The following is a 24,786-nucleotide window of genomic DNA, read 5'->3' as shown; positions in this document are numbered from 1 at the left end:
AAAGTCACATGACATCTGTCCGACTGTTGTGTCTGTGAACATATCAGTGCCTTGTTAGTGTTGTGTGTATTTGTGAGAGTGTATATTCATGCCAGTCCTGTCAGTAGCCCTTTGCTTTATGACTAATTGGTGGCAGTATATTTGTTTGTATGTGTGCGTGTAGTGTAGTGTGAAGAATAGTAGCATTGCAGCTGCTCAGACAATAATTAGCTCTTAGAAGAAAAAAAATTGTTCTTCTAAGAAATATGTTTGGCTTATACAATAATATACTATAAGATGCTATTGGATATAATGGGCCAGGATTTGCTTATTTAGAGCATCTGTAAGTTTTGTCTAATAATTTGTTTCTGACCAAACCACAGAACAACCTGCTTATAAATCCTCACATAGCATCAACATTAACACTAACTGATCTCCACATCACTTGTTTGTTCCAAAACACAAAGTAACAGTAACAAACTCTTCCCATCCAGTCGAATATGTGAATCTCCAGTCCATTCTCAATAATGTGAAAAACAATTTGTTTTTAATTTAAGTACACTTGCAGCTACTTCACTAGTATCATTTACTTATCTTCTTATTGAGAAGACCACATTAGGTGAATTTGGCTTATTTGTTGTGTTTAAACTACCATTCAAACGTTTGGGGTAAGTTTTTTTTTTTTTTTAAGTTTTTGAAAAGTCACCAAGGCTGCATTTATTATTGAAATATGTGAAATTTTATTTAAATTTGAAATATATTTTCTATTTTAATATATTTTAAAATTTAATTTATTCCTGTGATGGCAAATTGAATCTTAATTTCCTCAAGGTAATTAATTACCTGAAATTCTTTGAGTGTATTCAGCATGTTAGGGTTTATAGTGTACATTGTAAATGATCAGCTAACTCCCAGAACATGAATTCCTTCATTAATGGTACTTCCTGTCAAGAGTCATCATCTATTATGGAGCAATGGAGAACCACAGGAGGAGAAGAGGAAATCAGGACACATCTGGATAAGACAACACATTCATGCACATATCAACATTCACACTGTGTGTTAACATGTCCTGCACACTGGGTTTCCGTACCATTAGAGTGGACCAACAGAGCTTTCTGATCAAGAAAATGTTCGCAGTGTTGAAAACTATGAACCAAAAAGATGCACTCAGAAATGTTTTTGTTATAAATTTGAACTGGTCGATATGCAATGAAACGTTTTCAGTTACTGTTGGCATTAGAGAGAAATGGCATTAGAAAAAATATTTAAACAAGCATGTTAAGGGAGGATGTGTAGAACTGAATGATTTTCTTCTTTCAGACAAATACAATTAGAGTTATATTACAAAAATATCCTTGCTCTTCCAAGCTTTATAATGACCGTGAATGGCTGTTGAGATTTCAAAGCAAAATAAAGTGTGTAAATATCTCATAAAAGGTTTAAAAAAAGGCCTTCTGAAGTGAAACGATGCATATGTGTAAGAAAAATATCCATATTTAAAACTTTATAAACTGTTGTACTTGCATTCACTAGAGAGTGGCGTTCTAGCAGATGACGTAGGCAAACGTGGAAGGAGAGAGCAAAACAACACACCAGTCACAAATTAGAAGTACAAAACGAGGATTTGTAAAGAAAAATGTTAGAGGATTTGATATAAGCCAAGAGGAGAATACTTTTCCTTTGCTTGAAACAAAACTTGGTTCTCATGGGACTAGCATATTCTCACCAAAGCTTACGCTACGCCTACATCCTACGTCAACTGCTGGAATTCCTCATGAATGCATGTAAAACAGTTACCAGTAGCTAGGGATTACAGTTGCTTCAGGAGGACTTTATTAACCCCTCAGAGACAAGTGGAACACTTTTTATGATGGACTTATGCACTTTATTTTAATTCAAAATCTTGACCACTATTCACTGCCATTATAAAGCTTGGAAGAGCAAAGGACATTTTTTTAATATAACTCAGATTGTATTTGTCTGAGAGAAGAAAGTCATATAAACAAAGGATGGCTCGAGGGTTAGTGAATCATGTGGTAATTTTCATTTGTGGGTGAAATATCCCTTTAATAACTTGGGAGAATTTCAGAACGTACGGAGAATTTTACATAAAAGCATAGCATACTTCAAACCCCAGGCTAATGCATCAGTGTAAGGATATATCTCGTATGTTGCTCCACAAAGAATGTTTACCCTGTTATGTATCCTGGTATGTTTCTTATACAGTGAAAGGTTAAATGTCAAATCTGACTTTGTGAACTTGCTCAAGAGAGAGATTGTCGGTACTGATGAGAAAGAACAGCACTGCATGTTGGTGTGTGTCTAGGTGTTGAGAAATCATTACTCACTGCTGTCTGGGATCGTTTGGTTGTCCCAGTCCCAAGCCTCCACGATCAGAGTGTATGCTCGCTAGGAGATAGAGAGAAAGAGCCAGTTAGCTATATACACAGACATTTAGGTCTCCAGAGTCAAAGTCTATGCGGAAGACAAACACAAATGATCAATAAAACACCACACAAAAACAATGGCACAAGAATCCAAATAAAACTGTTCAAAAGGGGTCAGTAAGGCTACATTTATTTGATTTAAATATTGCAAAAACAGAAATATTATTACAATTTAAAATAAAGGCTTTCTATTTGAATAATGGCTTTCTAATTTACTATTTTCAGCAGTCATTAGTCCAGTCTTCAGAGACAAACGATCCTTCAGAAATCATTCTAATATGCTGATTTGCTTCTCGAGAAGCATTTCTTAAAATGATCAATGTTGAAAACAACACTGCTTAATAAACAAAGTGGAAACTGTCATAATTATTATTTCAGGATTCTTTGATGAACAGAAGGTTCATTTATTGGAAACTGATTTATTAACATTATGAATGTCAGTACTGTCACTTTGATAAATTTAATGCATCCTTGCTGACAACAAGTAATATATTGAAGAACACATCTTACTGACCCTAAATTTATGAACAGTAGTGTTATATTGAGAGAATATAAGGAGGAGAATACAAGAAAGTATAACACTTGGTATGCCAGCTATATGGAACTCATGCGTTTCAAATAAAACAACAAAACTTCCTTTCTGAGAGTTTTTTCACATTAATCGGACAAAACCACACTTAGAAGGGCATCAGGGGACATCTTTGAAGAAAAAAAAAACTTATTGATGAAGTATAATATCTAGGGATTTTTTTTCAGTTACTCTAGGTTCGGGTTAGTATGTTGCCATTATCAAACAATGGAAATCTATTTAATGTCCTTGTATTGATACCTTGTGTATATGCGTGCATGCCTTTTTAACAGGATGCAAGTCATAACAGCAATGTGAATAACCTGGTTCCCACGGTCTGGTGACTGATTATCTGGGTTATAAACCAGATGAATGATGAGATGGTGCAAGGATGTTTGTAGGAGCGTGTATCAGGTCACTGCTGCAGTCAACAATTCATAAATGATTGCGTGATGCTTATGCATGCACTTTTTTCACACAGACATGTGCTTCAGCAGTGTTCTTTAGTTCATTTATTTAATGGGAAAATGGTTTGCTAAGTCAAGTCAAATAACAGCATGGGCAGAATGACTTCAAAAGGTTCAAAACTTTTCTCAAACAGCAGTACTTCACAGTGACTGAGGTGAACTGACTAAGATGGGAGAGGTCATGTTTCTTCACTCAAATGAGGAGTAGTAACGTTTCTTCCCTTTAATCTGACAGAATTTGAGTGCTTTTGGATTACACACATTGTGCTGGATGAACATTCGGGAAATGTCTGAAACATTAGGAAGAAATCTATGGGACAGGATAACATTCAACAGAGTGTAATAAGATTCTGTGTAGTTAAGAGTTTTTTCCTTAAGCTTAAGTCTGTATAAATGAAAAAGAAAAAATCACACCACCATTAATTTCCAATACTTTGGCACAGGAAATGCAAAGGAACAGCTTTATATGATTTATGATCTAAAGCTTCACAAAAATAATAATAATAAAAAAAAAAAAAAGCTGTGGAAAACAGAGAACATTTCTGAAGCGGTGATTTTAGCAGGTCTATGTTTGGCTGAAAGGTTGTATTTTTTGGTTTGGGCAGAGATCAGGTTTACTGTGGCAGCACGGCATGTGAAACATGCCCATGGATTTCATGTGCAGACACTCACGCATCTTTTCCCTGGAAGCATGAATCAGCACGCTAACATCAGTGAAGCCAAACCACTCCAACTTGTAGGTGCATGCAGTAAATGGTAGAAAGGAAAGAATCCTGATACAGGCATGGCTTCAAACCTTTCACTAATTCTCAAACAAAATTCATGTATCCCAGAAAAAAAAATGTTTTGGCATTTCATTGACATTTATAGATGTACATTTTTGTATGTACACAGACAGGCTACAACCATAGCCACGGGAACATATTTTATCTGGGGGGTGCTGGGGGCGGGGCTTGATGTTGTAGTGCGGGGCCATGGTGGGGGATTTTTGACAAAATCCTAATATTAAACGGCCCAAATTCTTATAGATTATTAACATACAAATGAAGACCAATATATTTTTGTGCTTTTTTTATATTAGTTCAATGATGCTTTCTTTAATATTTCTATTATTTAAGGGGATTTTACCAAATATGATATGCAAAATCTTTGATCAGTGCACTTCGGCGAATTCTCTCGAAACAACAAAGTGCAGATGTATATGCGATGTAAATAAGAGATTAATTCATCATACACTGCAGACAACATCACTAATTATAGCTTATAGCTTTTTTGTGTGCTTATACTAACGCTAGACCGAATTCAGTGATATTCTTTGCTCGCTGTATAATTTGTTCGTTGTTTTAATAATCGAGGACATGCTGCGTTATAATTAGCCTACTTAAAATTTATTTTTATTAAACGTGATCAGGTTAAATACAAATTCTGTCTTATTAAAATATTTTATGTCATAATATGGTAGCCTGTACTTGCCTAAAACGTTATAGATGTCGCCTACATTAGGCTTGTTTGAGGGCGTTTGAATATGAGAGTAGAGTACAATTAAAGAGCTGTGCTTATGTGATTGTCCGTGGCCATCTTGAGAAGCTAGAAAGCTTCGGAAGACGGCTCATAAAAAGGACAAGGACGTGAATGGATTTTACAAGTCGGAATGTAAAATTACGGTAATATTGCGTGAATATTTCACATGAAATTCTGTCAGTGTGAAGGAGAGATGTATGGACGCGCAAGAAAAATAGAACCACACTAGGCTATATATTTTTGGTCAGTTTAGTAAATAATTAATCCCAAAACTATCACAAAAATGAAGTATTTTAAGGATGATTGAGCTAGGGGCACAAGGAAAATCTCAGACCCGGCCCTGTGGCGGGGGTGCTGCAGCACCCTCAGCACCCCTAGTTCCTGCGGCCATGGCTACAACAGATCTGTAAAGTATGCAAAACCCTTCAGAAAATATTTAACATGTATGTTAGGAGTAATGGTGGTAGAAGGATGTTCATGAAGAAACAAACATTAAAACTGATGGGCAACTGCTGGACAACTACAAAATACTATCACAATTTAAATATAAAATTATTATTGAACTTAAAAGTGTGACAGTAATATTGCATCAGAAATGTAGTCACATTTGATTTTTGTTTTTAAGTTGTTTTCTTTTGCACTAGGTGTCCTGCTGTTTGTCCAGCTTCTTGTTAAAAGCCACAAGTATCAAATCTGCCTTGAGAAACCAGCTTTCTATTATATTCTGCCGCTCTGCATCAGTAAGTGTATATGCTGTGTGAATAACAGTAACCAGCAAGATAATTACTTACTCTCAGAGAAATGTGAAAATGAATCACAACGTAAAAGGTGTACAGGCTATGCTTTTAAAATGGGCAAGGCATTATGGACATGGTGTATCTTGAATTGTCCACTGCATGAATTCATGGTGCAACTTGTACCATGAATGCATGCAGTAGACAATTCAAGATTGTAAGAAAAGATTCTGATCGTAAGAGAGAGCACCATTAGTCATTAGGCCCAAACTTTGGAGAAACCCCCAAACTTTTTTCTCTTTCTTTCTTTCTTTCTTTCTTTCTTTCTTTCTTTCTTTCTTTCTTTCTTTCTTTTTTTTTTTCCTCTGGTCTTTTGGCTTGGTTCTTCTTGTTCTCGTTTTCTTTTTATCGTTCCCTGTTCAGGTTGTAAATTGCTGATTTCTACCTGTCATAGACTTCTTTCAGCGGTTTTAGTTTAAATGCCAAATTCATGCCCTTGCCTTAGATGTTTATATATGAATTTAGTTGAATATGTGCATTAGTATTTGCTTAATTTTGTATATATTTTTCTGCATTGTTATCATTTGGTTGTTTTATGTATTTTATGTCATTTAATTTTCTGTGTAACTGACAAGTGTACCTTATTATTTATTTATTTATTTTTACTTTATTTTTTAAATTCATATTTATTTAGGGTTTTATTTACGTATCTGTGCAATATTCTTTTTATTTGTTACTGCTGTTGTGTCCATCACTTGCTGTTGTATGGCTGATTGTTTGTCTGCGTGTTTCTGTATGTTTAAAAGAGAAGAAAATAAAAATAAAAATTTGATTAAAAAACAAAATGGGCAAGGCATACGCAAACTATTGAGCCAAATCTTATGTGTCATGAACTGAAAAACAAGAGTTATTTGTTTCACTAGTTCATGCGATTAAGCCTGAAGCTCTTCGCAATCATCACATCATCACATTATGAAAACTTCAAACAAACTCCAATCCTCAAAGACAGACTTCTTGATTTATTGATCATTACTCTTTATGATTTCGTCTCATTTGGGCATGTGTCATGAACAATGAGCAAACTATAATGAATACGGTAAATATACACTACGGTTAAAAAATTTGGGGTTGGTGAGAGCTTTTTTTTTAAGTCAACTTATTCTCATACAGTATCTCATACAGTCATACAAGATAATTTATTTGATCAAAAATACCGTAAAACTATATTGTAAAATGCAACAATTTTCTAACTTTTTTTTTTATTTTAATATATTTTAAAATATACTTTAATTTACTCCTGCAATGCTGAATTTTCAGCAGCCATTGCTCCAGTAATTACTCCATTTTAGGGTCACATCATCCTTCAGTAGCTGATTTGGTGCTTAAAAAACATGTCTAATTAATTTCAATGTTTAATACAGTTGTACTGCTGAATACTGCAAACCCTGATACATTTCTTTTCAGGATTTTTTGAGGAATTGAAATCTTTTGTATCAATATAAATGTATTTATTGTCACATTTGATCAATTTCATTTGATCAAAATGTCTGTTTACATAAAAATCTAATCAGCTTACAAAATAAAATGATCTGCATGTATGCATTACTATACCATAATAAAGGGACACTCAACCCAAAAATGAAAATTACAAGTTTAAAACCATTTAAGAGTGAGTAAATGATGACAGAAATTTCATTTTTGGGTGAATCTCTTTAATAATGTATTTATTTGATGCAATGCTTTCTTTACAAAGCCTATAAAAATAATCATTACCCTGGTAAGGACGATGAAACTAGCTTAACTTATGTTTGGTTGTTGAAGTTAAATTAATATTGTATTTTTCTGCAATGTATATTTTATTTTTTCACAAACATTTTGTTTGACAAGAAACAATAATTGGCTGACCACCTGCTGTTCCCCCACAGACTCCCTAGGGGATGCCTACTGCTTTATAACATCAAGAATAACATCTAAACCCATTAACTATGTCAGGATGTTGAAGAATCAGTGTCAGCAAACTAATGATAGGCTTTGTGTAGCATTAGTTTGCAGCATAAGCATACTGATTTAAACACCTGATCAAGTGCACTGGCGTAAAACAAAGTTACTAATCTCCAAAGACAGCCATCAGATACCAACCACCAGCCAAGGGAGGAGCAGGAGCAGGGAAGATTTTATCTTTCCTTAGTTAGAGGGAAATAAGACACCCACATGCATATACACATGCCAGCAGATACACAGGAACACGCAAACACTGGCAATGAATAAATTACACCTCCTAAGTGACACGGAGCAGGCAGTGCCACAGTTTTTACACCTCAGAGGGCCTTGAGGAGGACGTATATTTCGAGAACAGAGCCGGCATGTGCCTTTTATTATCATATACACTCAGAACAGATTTTAATATACTAAGGATTCAGGTCAAATGCAAATCAATGCAAAGTAACACACTTACATGGGAACTGTTCCAACTAAAAGCTGAATGTGATATGTGCAGGCTGGTAACACACCTGTGTAAGTCTCTTCATACCCCATGTGCTTGGGTTTCTGTGGCACAGAATTAACAATGTAATTCTTTTGTGTGCAGTTTTTCAGTGAAAGAGGTGTTGGTTTATTAAAGCAATAAGCTATGAGAAGCTGTGTATTTGATTTGATCATGAATAAGGTGTGTTGTTAAAGCTTTTTAAAAGAAATATTTCACACAAAAATCTGCACTGTCAAATGCCAAAATGACATTCACTGACATTTCATTGACATTTAGAGATCTGTGTATGCAGACAGACTACAACAGATATATAAAGTATGCAAAACGCTTAAGAAAACATTCAATATGAATGTCAGAAGTAACAGTGGTAGAGACTGAAGGCTGTTCATGAAAAAACAAACATTGACACTGTAAATGTCAAAACATGTCATCACCATCTTTTTATAAAATTATTCATGAGTCTTGTTATATAAACTTATAAATGTGGAAGAATATTACACCAAAAGCATCATAGCACTTGTGTTCTGCCATTTAGTTAATTTTTTAATAGTTTTTCCTTTGTAAACATGCAATAGGCGTCTCAATGTTTGTCCATCTTGTTAAAAGTGTCAAGTGTCAAATCTGCCTTGAGACACCAGCTGTCTGCTGTAATCACCTGCTGGTCTGCGTCTGTGTGAGTGTTAAAATGCTAGTAGCCAGCAAGACAATCATTTTGATATTTTAATATCTAGAAAAATAAAGGTGCGAAAGGTATACAGGGCTTTTAAAATGGACAAAAAAAGTCTATTACAAATTACCCGAAGGCATATTATAATTTTATGTGAGGACAAAACTCACATTATTCATTATATATACACATTATATATAAAAAGAGTCTATTATTCTTGTAACTTGGAATTTTCTCCTCCGGTGATATTAGCCAGTTTAGGACAAAAAATAAAATAAAATAAAATGAGAATGAATGAATGAATGAATTAATTAATTAATACAGTCTGTTCCATAAAGATACCAAGAAAACCAGCCACAAATCATATGGACTGCTTTTAAGTTACTGTAATTGTGATTTTTCTCTCATATTGGAGCTTGAAATTGTCAAAAAAAAAGTCAAGTGGGTTTTGGAATGACATCAACGTGAGTAAATACTAACAGAATCTTTAAGACGATGATTTCTTTAACATGGTAAAATCATTGTAATAAATGGTCTTGAGTGACTAACAAAACTGTATAGCAACAGCAATACGATAGAAAACCCTATGTTAAGTCAATATATTTAATATTTAATAATCATAACAAGCAATATTTCTGCTAAATAATAGATTAAGTCAAACTTTAAAGATTAAGATTAAGTCAAAATTAAAAATATAAATTGACTGCATAAAAAATAACATGAACATGCAACTGCACCAACATTAAACTTCTGAAGACTATGGGAACATGTTTGCATTAATAATTGTCAAATATCGACTATTATCACTCCTGTTACCAGTAGACAACATCACAGTCCAGTTGAAGAACACAAAGCGGGTTTGCATCAAACACATGTGATCAAATGTGCAGCCAACTATACAGAACGCTCACAGAAAAGCGGAGAGAGAAACAGTCGTGAAACAAGAGACCCAACACTCATCCAAGATTTAAAGAAAGCAGGATGGGGTGAAAGGAGGACAGGAAAGAACTGAAAATAAAATAAATGGAAAGAGTAGAGCAGATCAGATAAAGTTTGAACATCTAGTCAGGCCCTGTTAACCGTTTTAGTTGTAAAGAATGAAGGAGTCAGGTTTGTCTGTCACTAGCATCCCTCTCTCTTTTAGTAAAACGAAAGAATCAGTCACCCTTGCATCTTGGCAGGTCTACATATATGCGATTTAAAACAGAGACAGAAATGACAGAGCAAAGATGCTTTTTAGAAAGAGCTAGCATTATCTTTGGTAAAGATACGTTGCTATTGTATATTTCTGTTTGGTTTGTATAAGATCTCTTTTCTTAACTGTGTATTCAAGGTTTAGATTAAGTCTGAGAACTTATCGTGAAACAGAACATGGACTTGTTGAGCTCTTACTTGGAAAAGCTTAAATAAAAAATATAGCTGCAAGCAGCAATGACGGGGCCAAGCACATCAGCTAAGCATAGCACGGAGCATCAGAACAACTGCAGAAATTAGTAACTGAAGGCATTTTAAGATTATTGCAGTCCAAATGTGTGAAAAATCACTTAAAACTACCAGTAATATGATTGAATCACTTTTCGCTGTTGACCAAGAGGTGGCACCGTCATCAAATTGATGTGATGTGTTCTGTGTGACGTGACAATGGCACACACACAGTTTGGTGTCAATATGCCAAAGCATTGTAGAGATACAGCCTCAAGTGTCATTTTGGCATCATGCCTCAAATTCGTTATTGTGGTATGTGAAAACCAGCTAAGCATAGCAAGGAGCATCAGACCAACTGCAGAAATGAGTAATTGAAGCCATTTTAAGATTATTGTAGTCCAAATGGCTGAAAAATCATTTAAAACTACTAGTAATAAGATTGAATGACTTTTCACCTTTGACCAATAGGTGGCACCGTAATCAAATTGATGTGGTGTGTTCTGTGTGAGGTGACAATGGCACACACAAAATTTGGTGTCAATATGCCAAAGCATTGCAGAGATATAGCCACTTTGGCATCATGCCTCAAATTCGTTGTTGTGGTATGTGAAAGCGGTTTTGTCTATCAACACAAAATCCATAACTTTTTGTCAGCTTGGTCTGAAGATGATATGCTTCGATTTTGGTGAAAATAGGACCAAAGGTTTAGGAGGAGTTTGAAAAAGTAGGTTTTCAACAGAAATCAAAATGGCGGACAGGAAGTTCGACTTACTATGACATGATTGGTATGTGTGTTGTCAGCATGACCCAAGGAATAATTTGAGACCAGTTTCATTACGATAGGCTAATGCAATCAAACGTTATTAGCATTTTTGTAAACTTCATTATTAATCATTAATGAATGGCTTATTACTCTTGACCAATAGGGGGCGCTGATACCAATCTGATGTGGCGTGGTCAGTGTGAGGTTACAATGTCACATACAAATTTTGGTGTGAATATGTCAAAGTTTCGCTGAGATACAGCCTTGGAAGGAAGATGGCGGCGCGATCGATCGCTGCGGCTGCTCCGGGTCCCAAAGACGGTGCTTTTATGTCGTTTAATGTCGTCTGTTCGTCTCCAAATAGTGTCAGTTTACCGCTAACTCTTAAGGAAATCACCCCAGAATTCATCTATGATCGCCAAAGTCTTTTGGATATCAGCAACGCTTACGTACACCAACTCTCGCCGGCGGCTACTGAGAAGCTACGAGGCCTCTGTTTACTGCTGGAGCCGGACCTCGAGACCGCGGCCTCGCCTACTGACGCTACCCGCACAAGGCAGCGTCGCAAGCGGTGTGAGAGAGGACGGAAACGCGGTAAGCGCGGAGGTATACGAGCTAGGCTAAGAGCTAACCCCTCAAGACCAGCTCTTCCAACACTCATGCTCTCAAACGCCCGCTCTCTGGAAAACAAACTGGACTTAATTCAACTCAGTCGATCTACACAGCATGAGGCAAGGGACTGTTGCGTGTTTGTTTTCACCGAAACATGGCTAAACGACAACATCCCGGACTCCGCCATTCAACTGCACGGGCTTTCCAACTTCCGAGCGGACAGAGATTCATCACTGTCTGGTAAGACACGCGGAGGTGGCTTATGTGTTTATATCAACAAAGACTGGTGTAACAATGCTGCGGTATTATCAAAACACTGTTCATCGCTGGTGGAGTTTATGGTTGTGAAGTGTCGACCGTTCTATCTGCCGCGGGAGTTCACGGCCATTGTTATCGTTGCGGTTTACATCCCCCCGTGTGCAAACGCTAAGGACGCGCTTCGTGAACTGTATAGCGCCATCAGTGAACAACAAACAAATAACCCCGACGGCTTTTTCATCATAGCCGGTGACTTCAACCACGCAAAATTAAAGACAGTTTTGCCAAAGTTCTACCAACATGTGAACTTTGCAACAAGGGGAAACAACACACTGGACTTTGTTTACACAACAGTTAAGGACTCTTACAAGGCTGAACCCCGCCCCCACCTCGGGTACTCCGACCACATCACTGTTATGCTAATCCCAGCATATAGACCACTTCTCAAACTCACCAAACCGGTTGAAAAGCAGATCACAGTATGGCCAGACAATGCCACCTCAGCACTGCAGGACTGCTTCCAGGACACAGACTGGAATATGTTTAAAGAGGCAGCCACCTACAACAACCACACAGACCTGAATGAGTACACTGAAACTGTGACTGCTTACATCAAAAAGTGCACTGATGATGTGACAGTCACCAAAACCATCACCACACGTGCAAACCAGAAGCCATGGATGACAGCAGAGGTTCGTGGGCTGCTAAAGACCAGAGATGAAGCATTCAGATCAGGAGATAAAGCAGCCCTCAAAACAGCAAGAGCCAATCTGTCCTGTGGCATCAAAAAAGCAAAACGGTCATATGCCCAAAAAATCAACAACCACTTCACAGACAGCAGAGACACACGGAGCCTGTGGCAAGCCATTCAGACCATCACTGACTACAAGCCCCCGCCACAGGCCTGTGATGAGGACACATCCCTCCCCGATGCACTCAACCACTTTTATTCACGGTTTGAAATGCAGAATGACACCCCTGCACAAAAACTGCCCACACCTCCCAACGACCGGGCGCTCTGTCTGTCCCCAGCCGACGTAAGGAAGACCCTATCTAGGATTAACCCACGCAAGGCTGCGGGTCCTGACAACATACCTGGCCGTGTTCTGAGAGACTGTGCTGCACAGCTGACAGATGTCCTAACAGATATCTTCAACACCTCGCTGAGTCAGGCAGTCGTCCCCACGTGTTTCAAATCCACAACAATCATACCGGTACCAAAGAAATCACCTGTGTCCTGTCTCAATGACTACCGTCCCATAGCACTGACTCCAATCATGATGAAGTGCTTTGAGAAGCTAGTCATGCATAACATCAAAACCAGCCTCCCCAACACACTTGACCCGCTCCAGTTTGCATACCGTCCAAACCGCTCTACGGACGATGCAATTTCCTCCACCCTCCACCTGGCTCTTACCCACCTAGAAAATAAAGACTCCTATGTTAGAATGCTGTTCATTGACTTCAGCTCGGCATTCAACACAATAATCCCACAACAGCTCATAAATAAGCTAAACCTGCTGGGCCTTAACAATTCCCTCTGTAACTGGATCCTGGACTTTCTAACTGGAAGACCTCAGTCAGTCCGTGTCGGCAACAACACCTCGAGCACTACAACACTGAGCACAGGTGCCCCACAAGGCTGTGTGCTCAGCCCGCTGCTCTTCACACTGCTGACCCACGACTGCACTGCCAAGTTCAGCTCCAACCACATTATCAAGTTTGCTGATGACACAACAGTGGTAGGTCTCATCAGCAACAACGATGAAACGCACTACAGAGAGGAAGTGGCACAGCTGGCTGAATGGTGTGGCACAAACAACCTGTCCCTCAATGTGGAGAAGACAAAGGAGGTTGTGATGGACTTCAGGAGAAACTCCGTTGACCACCCCCCACTGACCATCGACAGCTCGACTGTGGAGAGAGTCAGCAGCACTAAATTCCTGGGGGTGCACATCACAGAGGATCTCACCTGGACCACCAACACCATGTCACTCTCCAAAAAGGCACAACAGCGCCTACACTTTCTCCGCCGGCTGAAAAGAGCAAGTCTCCCTCCACCTATCCTCACCACATTCTACAGAGGCACCATTGAGAGTGTGCTGACCAGCTGCATCACTGTCTGGTACGGGAACTGCAGTGCTGCTGACCGCAAGACCCTCCAGCGGACAGTGAACACAGCTGCAAAGATCATCGGTGCCCCTCTCCCCTCCATCCTGGACATCTTCCTTACACGATGCTCCAGCAAAACCAACAGCATCGTGAAGGACTCCACCCATCCCTCCCACAGTCTCTTCCAGCTCCTACCATCAGGAAGACGGTACCGGAGCATCAGAGCCCGCTCCGCCAGACTGCTCAACAGCTTTTTCCCCCAGGCTGTGAGAGCCCTGAACTCAAACCACCCCGCCCCCCTCTGAAACCTCATGCAAACCCCTACCTCCTGAACATGGACCACCCCCCACCCCAAACCTTACCACACCAAAGAAAAACTGTATGGAACTTTTATATATTTTTTTATTTATTTTATTCTTATTTTTCTTTACACTATGGACACTCTCCTCTATGTGCACTATGGACACTTTACACTATGGACACTCACACTTTACACTATGTGCACTATGGACACTCACACTTTACACTAGGTGCACTATGGACACTTACACACACTGCTGCGTGTGCACAATCTCACAAAAAAACTCAGCAATATATGTATGTTATGTTTACATGCTCTTGCACTACAAATCATCCTGCACTGTTCCCCAACCAGCTGCTGACTCAAATGTCTCTCTTTGCACATGTACAGTTTGTATTTTTTGTCTTCTATTTTTTAGTTTGTATAGGATAATATTTATGTGAAGCATTCGTATAGTTGTATTTTTTATCCTTTATTCTTTTAGTTTGTATAGGGTAAATACTTATATATAGTATACTTATCGTTAAATCTGTTAGTAGTGTATAGGTTTATAGTGTTTTTTCTTACTTCATTGTTGTATGTCTGTATTTATGTAGCACCGTGGTCCTGCGAGACACGACATTTCGTTCCACTGCATGTCCCCACATGTAGCGGAATGACAATAAAGCTCAACTTGACTTGACTTGACTAGATGCAGTTTGGCATCTTACCAGCAAATTCGTTGACGCGCTAAACGATAACTGTTTCGTATATCGACACAAAATCCATAACTTTTTGTCAGCATGGTCTGAAGATGATCCGAGTCAAATTTGGTGAAAATTGGACTAACGGTCTAGGAGGAGTTCGAAAAAGTAGGTTTTAGACATGAATCAAAATGGCGGACAAGAAGTTCATCCAATTATAGCAAAATTGGTATCGATGTTCTCGGCATTAACCAAGGAATCAATCAATATGAGTTTTATTACAATAGGCTAATATAAGCCAACGTTATTAGCACTTTTAGAAATTTCATTATAACTTTTGACCACAAGGTGGCGCTGCCTCCAAACTTTTTGAGTACCATCAGGGCATTGTGCCGAAGAAGCATACCGAGTTTTGTAACAATATGTCAATGCGTTCGTAAAATAGAGCATTTTACAACAAAATGCAACATGGCCGACGCCCAAAATGACTGACATGTGAAAATTGGACATGGTTGGACTTGGCATGATCCATCGAATCTAAAGAGACCATTTCTATGATTTTTGGCCAAACCTTTCACAAGTTATAAGCAAAAATATGCATTTTTCATATCTCCTGACCACTAGGTGGCACAGTGCCGAAACACTGCCGGTAGCCTCAGGTCATGCTTATTATAACACTCAACAAGTTTTGTGTCAATATGCCAAACCCTTGCAGAGATATAGACTCAGATCTATTTTGTGTGCTTTTCGGCGAATTCGTTAGTGTGGTATTCGAGAACACTTGGACGAATCGATTTGATTTCCATAACTTTTGGCCTCCATGGTCTGTAGATGATCTGAGCCAATTTTGGTCAGAATCGGACAAATCGTCTAGGACGAGTTCGACAAAGTAGGTTTTACGAACAATTGAAGATAGCGAAAAAACTAAACCTTACGATTTTTTAATTTTGGACTTCATTCGACTCGGCTTGAGCCAAGTATTCAGAGGAAAAAATAATTTTCATTTTGTGGCTTACGGTTCAAAGGTTATTAGCATTTCAAAATTGAATTTTTGGACAAGTGGTGGCCCTAGAGAGTTTGATTTAGAGACTCCAAATTTGGTGTGGTTACTATTTACAGTATCATCTATGAGTGTGCCAAATTTTACAACTTTCCCGCAATCGGGTCTATGGGCTGCCATTCATTTGCGGCGGAAGAAGAATAATAATAGGAAATCTAACAATAACAATAGGTGCCTAAGCACCTTCGGTGCTTGGCCCCTAAAAATAATTGTGGTGTGTGTGTGCTTATTGGGATGGGATTTTTATCCAGAAACAAAGGATGGTATGCTGGAAGAGTATCAAAGATCTCACAGCTGTAGGACGTCAGGCACAGCAGGACTTATAAGGCTCATAAACATCACCTTCCGTAAACTGCGTTCCTCCCCAGGCACACCCGATTCGCTAAGAAACTATGGACAACAGCAGATGTAAGTGTCTTGGCAGATTTCAGATTAGCTGATGTTCAGCTAAATAACACTGATGATGCACCGAGTCCAATGATGCAAGCAATTGTTTATCCAACAGTATACCGTCTTACATAATTTCCATTCATTAAACAAATGCTGCAGAGAACATTATGGGAGGATTATTCCCATTAGCAAATGTTTGCTTTTTGTGGTTTGCCAGTTCCAAAAATAAGTATTAAACATCACAGCAGGAGGATTTTCTTCCTACTATGGGCTGTCTTCACCAGTATTAACACAAGACTGCAAATATCTCTCACTTCAGACTTCAGAGTTACAGCAGGGAAGAATCTTGAGAAGTTCACCAGCTCAATGTGAGACCAGTTTCTCAAATGACTCACCTGCAAAGCTGTTTAAACAGCACTTATGAATCTATTTGCATGCAGGTGACCAGATAACGGTTCTGAGACACAGTCTAGACCTAACTAAACTCAATAAGTAGAATTGTCACCTGTGAAACAGTCCTAAATTGAATAGGGAAACCATGTTTTATGGTGCATGTAAAAACACAGATGTTCTTATGCATACCTGAAACGACAGCAAATCAACAATATGGTGATAGATAATCATGCACGGTCCCAAAGCGTCTCATTACTGTGTACATGATTTTATCTTCAACCGAGCAATTACTGTGTGTTTAAAACAAAGGCACTTTAAAAGACGTGTACATAACAGAAGAACACAGGCAGCGCTCACCACAGCACTACTGTTATCACCACGGCCAAAATCTGGAAGCAAACCAGACTCAAACACAGTGATTCAGCATTTTTCACTACTTACAAAACATATTTACCAGGTTTAAGAAAACAACAACAAACTCACACTGAGGTAAGCGCTGTGTGGTTTGAGTTAAATGTTTTACCCACTGTAATGTGCCTTGCGTTATCTTACAAACTATCTGTTCTGGTCTATTTAGCGACAATGCTGCTATCTGAAACATGATCGTGTAGACAACTCCCACTGCCTCTCTCTTTCTCTTTGGTTGTGATATCACTCCATGAGCATGCCAGCTCTAGTCAAGAACTCTGTCTTGTGTAAATCGTGCCTTTCTTAAAAAAAAAAAAAAATGCAATCTCATTTTTGCCTAAAACAGCATTCCTGTGAGCTCAGGCGACTGTTGCCCTTCACTAATGACCATATATTGAAATTCATTCACTAAGAAAAATATGCTAACATGCTCAGGGTTGATTTGCTGAGAAGTGACATGTTCATTAATTATTTTAGACTCACTGATTTTCTGATTTTCTGATGTGATTGATGAATTTAATCATAGACTTGCTGCTGAAAAAAAGAAGAAACTTAAATCAGCCTCTTTTCAGCTAGACCAACATGATAGATAGATAGATAGATAGATAGATAGATAGATAGATAGATAGATAGATAGATAGATAGATAGATATCGATTGTCTTGCTTTTAAACTCCACAATACATGGACTTCTTGCAGCCCCGTCTGCATGCTATGAAGTAAAACACACTACGTCCTATAAATACGACACGATCAGTTAAGCGTGTAACTGTACACTCCGCGCGCGCGAGAGGCACGCACCAGCCGCCGCTCGCGCAGCCAAACGCACGCCGTAACCGGAGATGCTTTACTCATCATCTCTACGATTAACGCCAGTGACCACCGTGACACCGAGCTCTCCTCTTTCCACCGAGTTAAACATTTGCTTTGCAATGCGTGTTCAAAGCGTAGGCTACCGGTTGCTGTTGTTAAGACAGTAGCTAGTTGTATGTTCACTTGTGCGTCTTGACCATCTGCTGGAAACAAGTTTTGGATCAAGGTGGTTTAGCTGGTCTAAACTGTTTGTTAGCTGGTACAAGCTAGCAGACCATCTTGGATCGACAACAAACCAATCTTAAGGTGGTCAGGCTGGCTTAAAGTGGAAATATCAACCAGTTTGGACTATAGCTTTATACTTAATAATAATCTTAGACTAGATAATAATTTTCACAGATTCCACCTTAAACTGGATAACGTGATAGGCTATAGAAAGAAATCGCTTTGATTTGATACTTCCCAAATGTCATAGAGCCTAATGTGTTTTCAATTGCAAGGCTAGTATAGGAAAAGCTATATGGTTACGATAAACACCCTTATAAGTTTAGCTACTTGCTTTCTTCTTCTTTTTTTGTTTTAACTCAAATCAAAGTTACAACTAGCAGTGTAAAGTTTTGACACCCTTAAGAAAATTCGAGTTCAAACTCAAAACCGAGCAGACATTTTTCCACAATGTAGCCCATATAAAGATAACTGTATAGAAAATGCTCACAAAAAGGGTTTGTTTGTTGTTGAAGGGCTGACGAAAGAACACCTACCGGCCAGGCGAACCGAAAGGGGATGATAACGGTCCCGAGGTCATTGGCCTTGTTTGGGTTTCCATTGAATCCTTTCAACTGAAACGTATTCCCCCCGATCACGCCCAAGCTTCCAGTGCCGAACGTGCATAAGCCAGATGTGGTGACCTCCACTTGGTATTCCTTTAGACACACTCTCAAGTACGTGTCACATTCGTCCTGGGCGCACAAACCGTTTTGCGCGCTCCGTGCGCCGTCACAGCAGTTTCCATTCGCGAGCTCACCTCTGTCATTCTCCACGCTGATCAACTGGAGCTCCAAATAACCCGACGACTGGCACACCTAAAAATAACATAAACAGCAGTTAAAATATGAAATGCAAACAGTTTGGCTTTGTAAGACTGCACGGAATAATTTGTCTTGCTCCCATTAAAATACAAGCCAGAACATGCAGCAGAACACAATATAGCGGATACAGCGCACTGACTTACATTTGTGTTAAAGGAGGGATCTCATGGTTATACATGTATTGCAAACATACCAATCAAATGCCCTTGCAGCAAATATGAATAAACATGTTTGTGCAATAATGAAATATGCACTTTATTTAGGCAATGCTTAAAGTTTCGATGTACACGCATTACAGTGCACGCGGACTGGTTTTAAAACGCCTTTAAAGTTTAAGGATCACATGATTCCACCGACAGCAGGATAATTCTATTAGGACAAGAATCCCAAAATCTAATTTGACAAAAATGAATGAGTTTCAGTTCAGTGTCAATCGGTTGTTTAATCTTTGACTTTACAACTAGTGAAGAAAAAGGTGGACTTAAAAAGGCATAAGGAAGTTTAACTCACCTCGGTCCAAAACGTCAAAATTAAGAACACTACTGAGAAACAAGCTTCAAAATAGTTATGCATGACTCCTATGAAGTTAATACGACATGATTAAAAAAAGAAAACACACATATGCATCATTATCCACAAAAATCCAGTCATTCAAAGTGATTCCTTTCTCCGCAAGACCTCCAGAAGATGAGATGAAAGTCACACGCATACATCCACTCGCTCCTTCAGCGCGCTGCTCTCACTATATCTGTCAACTACTAGCCGTCCGAGCGGGCTTGATTGACAGTTCAATACACCACTGGCAAGCCATCAGTTGTAGTAGAAAGTCTGCGTCAGCCAATCGCATAGTCAGAGGGCGGAGCCTTCCTATAAATTATAGATCTGGCAGTAAAGGAAAAAGATTTTAAAACGACAAGAAAAACTATTAAGAATTTTCATCTTTCACAACATAAATAATTTTCGATTCTAAAATATTTGACAATTGAATGGTTTTGTAATTACTTTTTTTTTTTTTTTTTTTTAGCATTTTGCCCTGTTTGTAATCTCACAATCCAAATCTACACTCATGTCAAGACACGGGTGAATGATTGTGGGTAACAGATATAGAGCGCCCTCTAGTGATTGATTACTGGCGTATTTGAGTTAAAGGTACTGTATTATAATTAGGTTTCCTCCTGAAAACTTCAATAAAAACACTGTCATTCACTCTTTGGCCTCATGTAGTCCTGGCTTTTTGTACGCTTTATTTTTATATATATAAATAAATAAATACATTTATTTTTCGTTTTTTCGTTGTTCATGTTTTTAGTTCAACATAATCCAAAAAGGGTATTTTCGAAAATTCCCTGACAAATAGCCTACATGCTGAACAACAACTTGCAAAGACTTTTGAAGTGATCATCACAATTTGAAATAGTCATAAAACAGACTAATCGTGTTTTTGAGATGTTCTCATGAATTTGGTAAAAAGCAAACATGTCTGTTTGTGTGTGTTTACATTAAGCACTTGCCCATATCACTCTCACATCTCTTTATTATTTGGAGTCCTTATTGGGCCTGATAAAACAGCGTGGGAATGTTGTTGTTTTTTGTTTGATTTTTGGTGGTCAAAGGCTTCCCACCCCTCAGCCATGATACCAGACCTGAACTTTTCCTCTTTAGTAAAGCCAGAACTAAAAGAGTTTGTTAATAATAGACTAAACCAGATGATATCACAGATTTACTGTATAGCTGTGTCACGTCCTGCTTTTTGTTAATGTCTTTCTATGTCTGTCTGTACTCTCGCTCTCATTCATTAGGAAATGTGTGACGCTATAGTGCTAATCTAGCCGTCAGACTCCATCCTGCGTTCCTCTAGTGCCGGTCCATACCCAGAATAAAGAGAGGAAGTCAGCCCGAGAGCTGCATGCAGAGTAATGAGATGTTAACAATGCTTGCTGCACTCTGAGGATGTGACACACTGTGGCTGTGATAGAAAGAAAGAAAGGCACCTGCATTCTGTTGAGTTCATACAACATGTACAGACTGGGGAGGGGGTGGGAAACTTGGAAATATTTTGCACATGGAATAATATCTACACCACAGAATCACACATTATTTGAGCCTAAGGGTATGACTAATTGAAGTGTTGTTGTTGTTGTCATCGTCGCCATTGTAGCTCTATTATAACAGCTGAGGTTTGGCCTGCAGTCAAAAATACAATTGTAGTTTTGATACAGTGTTGTTGATTGATTTGTTTGGTTGCAGGATAAGATAAAAGATTACAGCTCTGTCTGTTAACATAAGAGATTAGCTCACATATGAAATAACATTTTTACATGTAGTGACCCTAAAAAGCCTGTATCATATTTGATAATATCTTAATTTTGAAGGCCTTTAACTTCCATGATAATATGCTGAGAAAACTGTTGTACACAATTTACTACATGCCTTCTGCCATATTATTAACAATTCATACTTTTTTTAGGAAGTAAATGGCCTTATATCATTCCTAAAATGTGTCCACGTGTTATATAATGATATATATAAATATATATATATATATATATACATTTCATTGATTTACATTACAAACTATCAGAAATTAAACTTTTTGTTATATAAATAACAGCAACAGCAATATATATTTAATAATATACTCAATCTATCATACTTTAGGAGCCATAAAAGACTGATGTTTCAAATATGATATAAAACATTTAACATTTTTATATTTTGTCTAAAGGTTTTATAAACTGTTCCATTTCAATAGACCTTTTTCACATTTCCAGGTCTCTCAGCAGCGGAAGCCGTCATAGTTAGGTAAACTCAGAGCAGCAGTGAATGGGAGAGTACCACAAATATATTTTTTGCATTCCCATTTGCTCAAATAGCAAAAGAAAAAGTCCACAACAGTGTTTTCATGACTTTCAAAAAAAAGGAAAAATAAGAGACTGATTAGTCAGAAGAGAGAACGATGTCAAATTTATCGCCCTGATCAAATTTAGTTATAGATGCTGCTTTAGAAACACCCTTGCATTAGCATTAACTATTTATTTTTTTTATTTGGTGTGAAGGTGTTATAAATGTACATACATTTTTTACAAAATCTAAATATAAAAAAACTTTACAATGCTGATGACCGTTGAAACGTGTCATCACAGTCTTGTGAAAAGGGTTCATATTAAATTTTATTTTAAATTATTATTTGTTAAATCTATGGCCACCATAAATGCATTCACTCTGTCTTCATCACATTCTCTCTCCTTCCACTTGAAGAAGCTGAGAGAAACAGAAGTGCAGCGAGCAGGTGTGTCATTGGGAGGTGTGAAATTCTGTCTCAGGTTTATAAATGTCAGTGATGGAGTGCTTAACCTCTGACTTCAAGTCAGACTTCAATTACAGCTAATGCAGATTCCCTCAGTGTGTGCACTCTATGCCTCTTTTAGGGTCACTGAAGGGGTGTGACATGTCAATGAGTTGACCTGAATATGTCATCTTCAGAAGAGCCTCTTACAGCTCACCTCAGCTTTCCCTGTTCTGATTGATATCTGAAAACTGATTTTAGTTCCTAAAAGGGGTGAGTTTTTACATTTTGTTTTTGTTCACAGCTGTGGGTTAGAAAAAGCAGGACGTATCTTGAATTGGACTTAACTGTTGTGTACACTCACAGAAAATATTTGTCTTATGTCTTTCAAAATCAAACACAGATGGTTCACAAATACCGTGTTTTGGGGTTCCACTGTGCGGCTTTTTCATGTTTTAAGTAAGCATGCGTAGATAAAGGTGTTGAGAAACAATCCACTAAACTTTGATACAGCTTGTAGGCATATTAACCTACTTTTATTTTAATGGTTATTTCTGCGGCTACTGGCACCATTGCACCAAACAAAATTGCGAGCAAATATTTGTTGGGACAAACAGGTAGTCCAGTACCATACTTAGTGTCAAAATGAATTAACTTAAAAAAAAAAAATCGTTTTTTTTTTCTTTTTTTTTTCAGATATCCAGTCTGAGACTGTAAACCACTGGTAATTAGACATCTATGTGACCCCACCATGGCACAGGCCATTTTTTGAAGCCCAGCTGTGGTTTTGATCCAGGCTTCTGGGAAAAGATGCCATGGCAGAGTATAGGTATGCAGCCCATGAGGGTTAACCTCAGGCGGGTATGTGCGTGCCTAGCAGTGGGTGGGTATGTAGAGGATGGAGCTGTTATCAGCTCAGTCAACTGTGCCAATCATTCATTGCATTAGTGTGCTGTAAGAGAGGGAGGAGTACACACGCACGCACGCACACATAATGAGACATTGTGTTGCTTATATACAGTGCTGAATAGAAGGAGATAGGCAGGGTTGGTTAAGCATGGATTATGTGTTTCTCAGAGAAATCCCTAAGGACCCTTTGTGTGTGACTGTGACCTTCTACACATGAGAATATTCTCTAATGTGTGTTTGTTTAATATATTACATACATAAAACATTCCTTCAATTTGACTAGGACTTTTCACAGTTTTTATGCACATACAAAACAGAAGGTCTGTGCATTAGTGATGAAGATTTCATCCACTAGGGGCCTCAGCAAACTTCCAAGAGGGTCGGAGGATGATTAATTTAAATTAATAAATTATTATCAACGTATTAAAATAATATAACTTCAATCTAAACTAAACTGCTAAAAACACATTAAATTCACATGTCTTCGAATATTCTGTTGAGTCAAAACTGTTTGACTCTTTCTGCAGGTTACATCGCTAGTGGATGGCATCTAGAGGAGGACAGTACTGAAGTATTTTTACTCTGCTTTAAAAGTACTTTTCAAGTGTTTGTACTTTATCAGAGTGTTTTTCTTTAGAAAACGTTACTTCACAACATTCCAAAGCATAATATTGAACTTTTTACTGCACTATGTTTCATATTAAATATCATTTAATACTTAATTACATTGGAAATCTATTACTTTCTTACTTTTACTCAAGTAAAAGTAATTCAAAGATTTACACGAGTACAAGAAAGAACTACATTTTTAATGTTATTAGGTATTAAATGTAAAACGAACAACAACTTTTATTTATGAAATGTAGTGCAGTAAAAAAGTATGACATTGTGCTTTGGAATGTAGTGAAGTAAAGTTTTCCAAAGAAAAACACTCTGATAAACTACAGATACTTTTTAAATTTACTTGAGTAAAGTAAAAATACTTCACAACTGTCCGGCATCTAGTGACTTTAATCAGTCCTTTAATCATTTATTTAATAGATTTGTTTAAAAACGGATTCAGTCAAGAATGAAACAATTTATTAAATCATTTACAAGCAGTTTGTTAAAAAAAACAAAGTGCATCCAACTTAATCTCATATGTGATTTCATGTGAATTTGTACAATGTGATTTCTAAGGAAAACACGATTTGTAGAAAAATTGTAGGAGCACGATGGTTCACCCCTAAACCTAATTGTCAGAATGTACAAAAAAGTATGAATGAGATTGTATGAACTCATACCAGTTAAGTATTACGAAATGACATGAGAATGTGTTGCAATATCACATTTGAAATGTTGCTGTTGGTTTAAATATCAGTGATTTTTTTCTTATTCATATAAAATAGCTTAACTTGCTTAATAAATAGGCTGCT

The 24,786-nt window shown here is 37.8% G+C and overlaps 1 protein-coding gene across 2 annotated transcripts in view; it reads right to left on the bottom strand.

The window, feature by feature from the left end:
* The window catches only part of jag2a (jagged canonical Notch ligand 2a), a 48,059-nt gene extending 28,123 nt beyond the window's left edge, over positions 1 to 19,936 (bottom strand). For both annotated transcript variants that reach the window (XR_013785469.1, XM_079440807.1), the window contains exons 1-3: positions 19,687 to 19,936; positions 18,850 to 19,170; positions 2,331 to 2,391 (exon numbers count right to left, since the gene is read on the bottom strand). Coding sequence is in view for 1 of the 2 variants with exons in the window: in XM_079440807.1 (XP_079296933.1) it covers positions 2,331 to 2,391; positions 18,850 to 19,170; positions 19,687 to 19,749 (445 nt within the window). In the remaining variant the exon portion in view is untranslated. The remainder of the gene's footprint in view (positions 1 to 2,330; positions 2,392 to 18,849; positions 19,171 to 19,686) is intronic.
* Between the last annotated feature and the right edge of the window lie 4,850 nt (positions 19,937 to 24,786).

Source organism: Barbus barbus (assembly GCF_936440315.1).
Source record: "Barbus barbus genome assembly, chromosome: 18".
NCBI classification, from domain to species: domain Eukaryota; kingdom Metazoa; phylum Chordata; class Actinopteri; order Cypriniformes; family Cyprinidae; genus Barbus; species Barbus barbus.
Note: the sequence above shows the minus strand (reverse complement) of the source record. Positions and strands in the feature narration are given on the sequence as shown.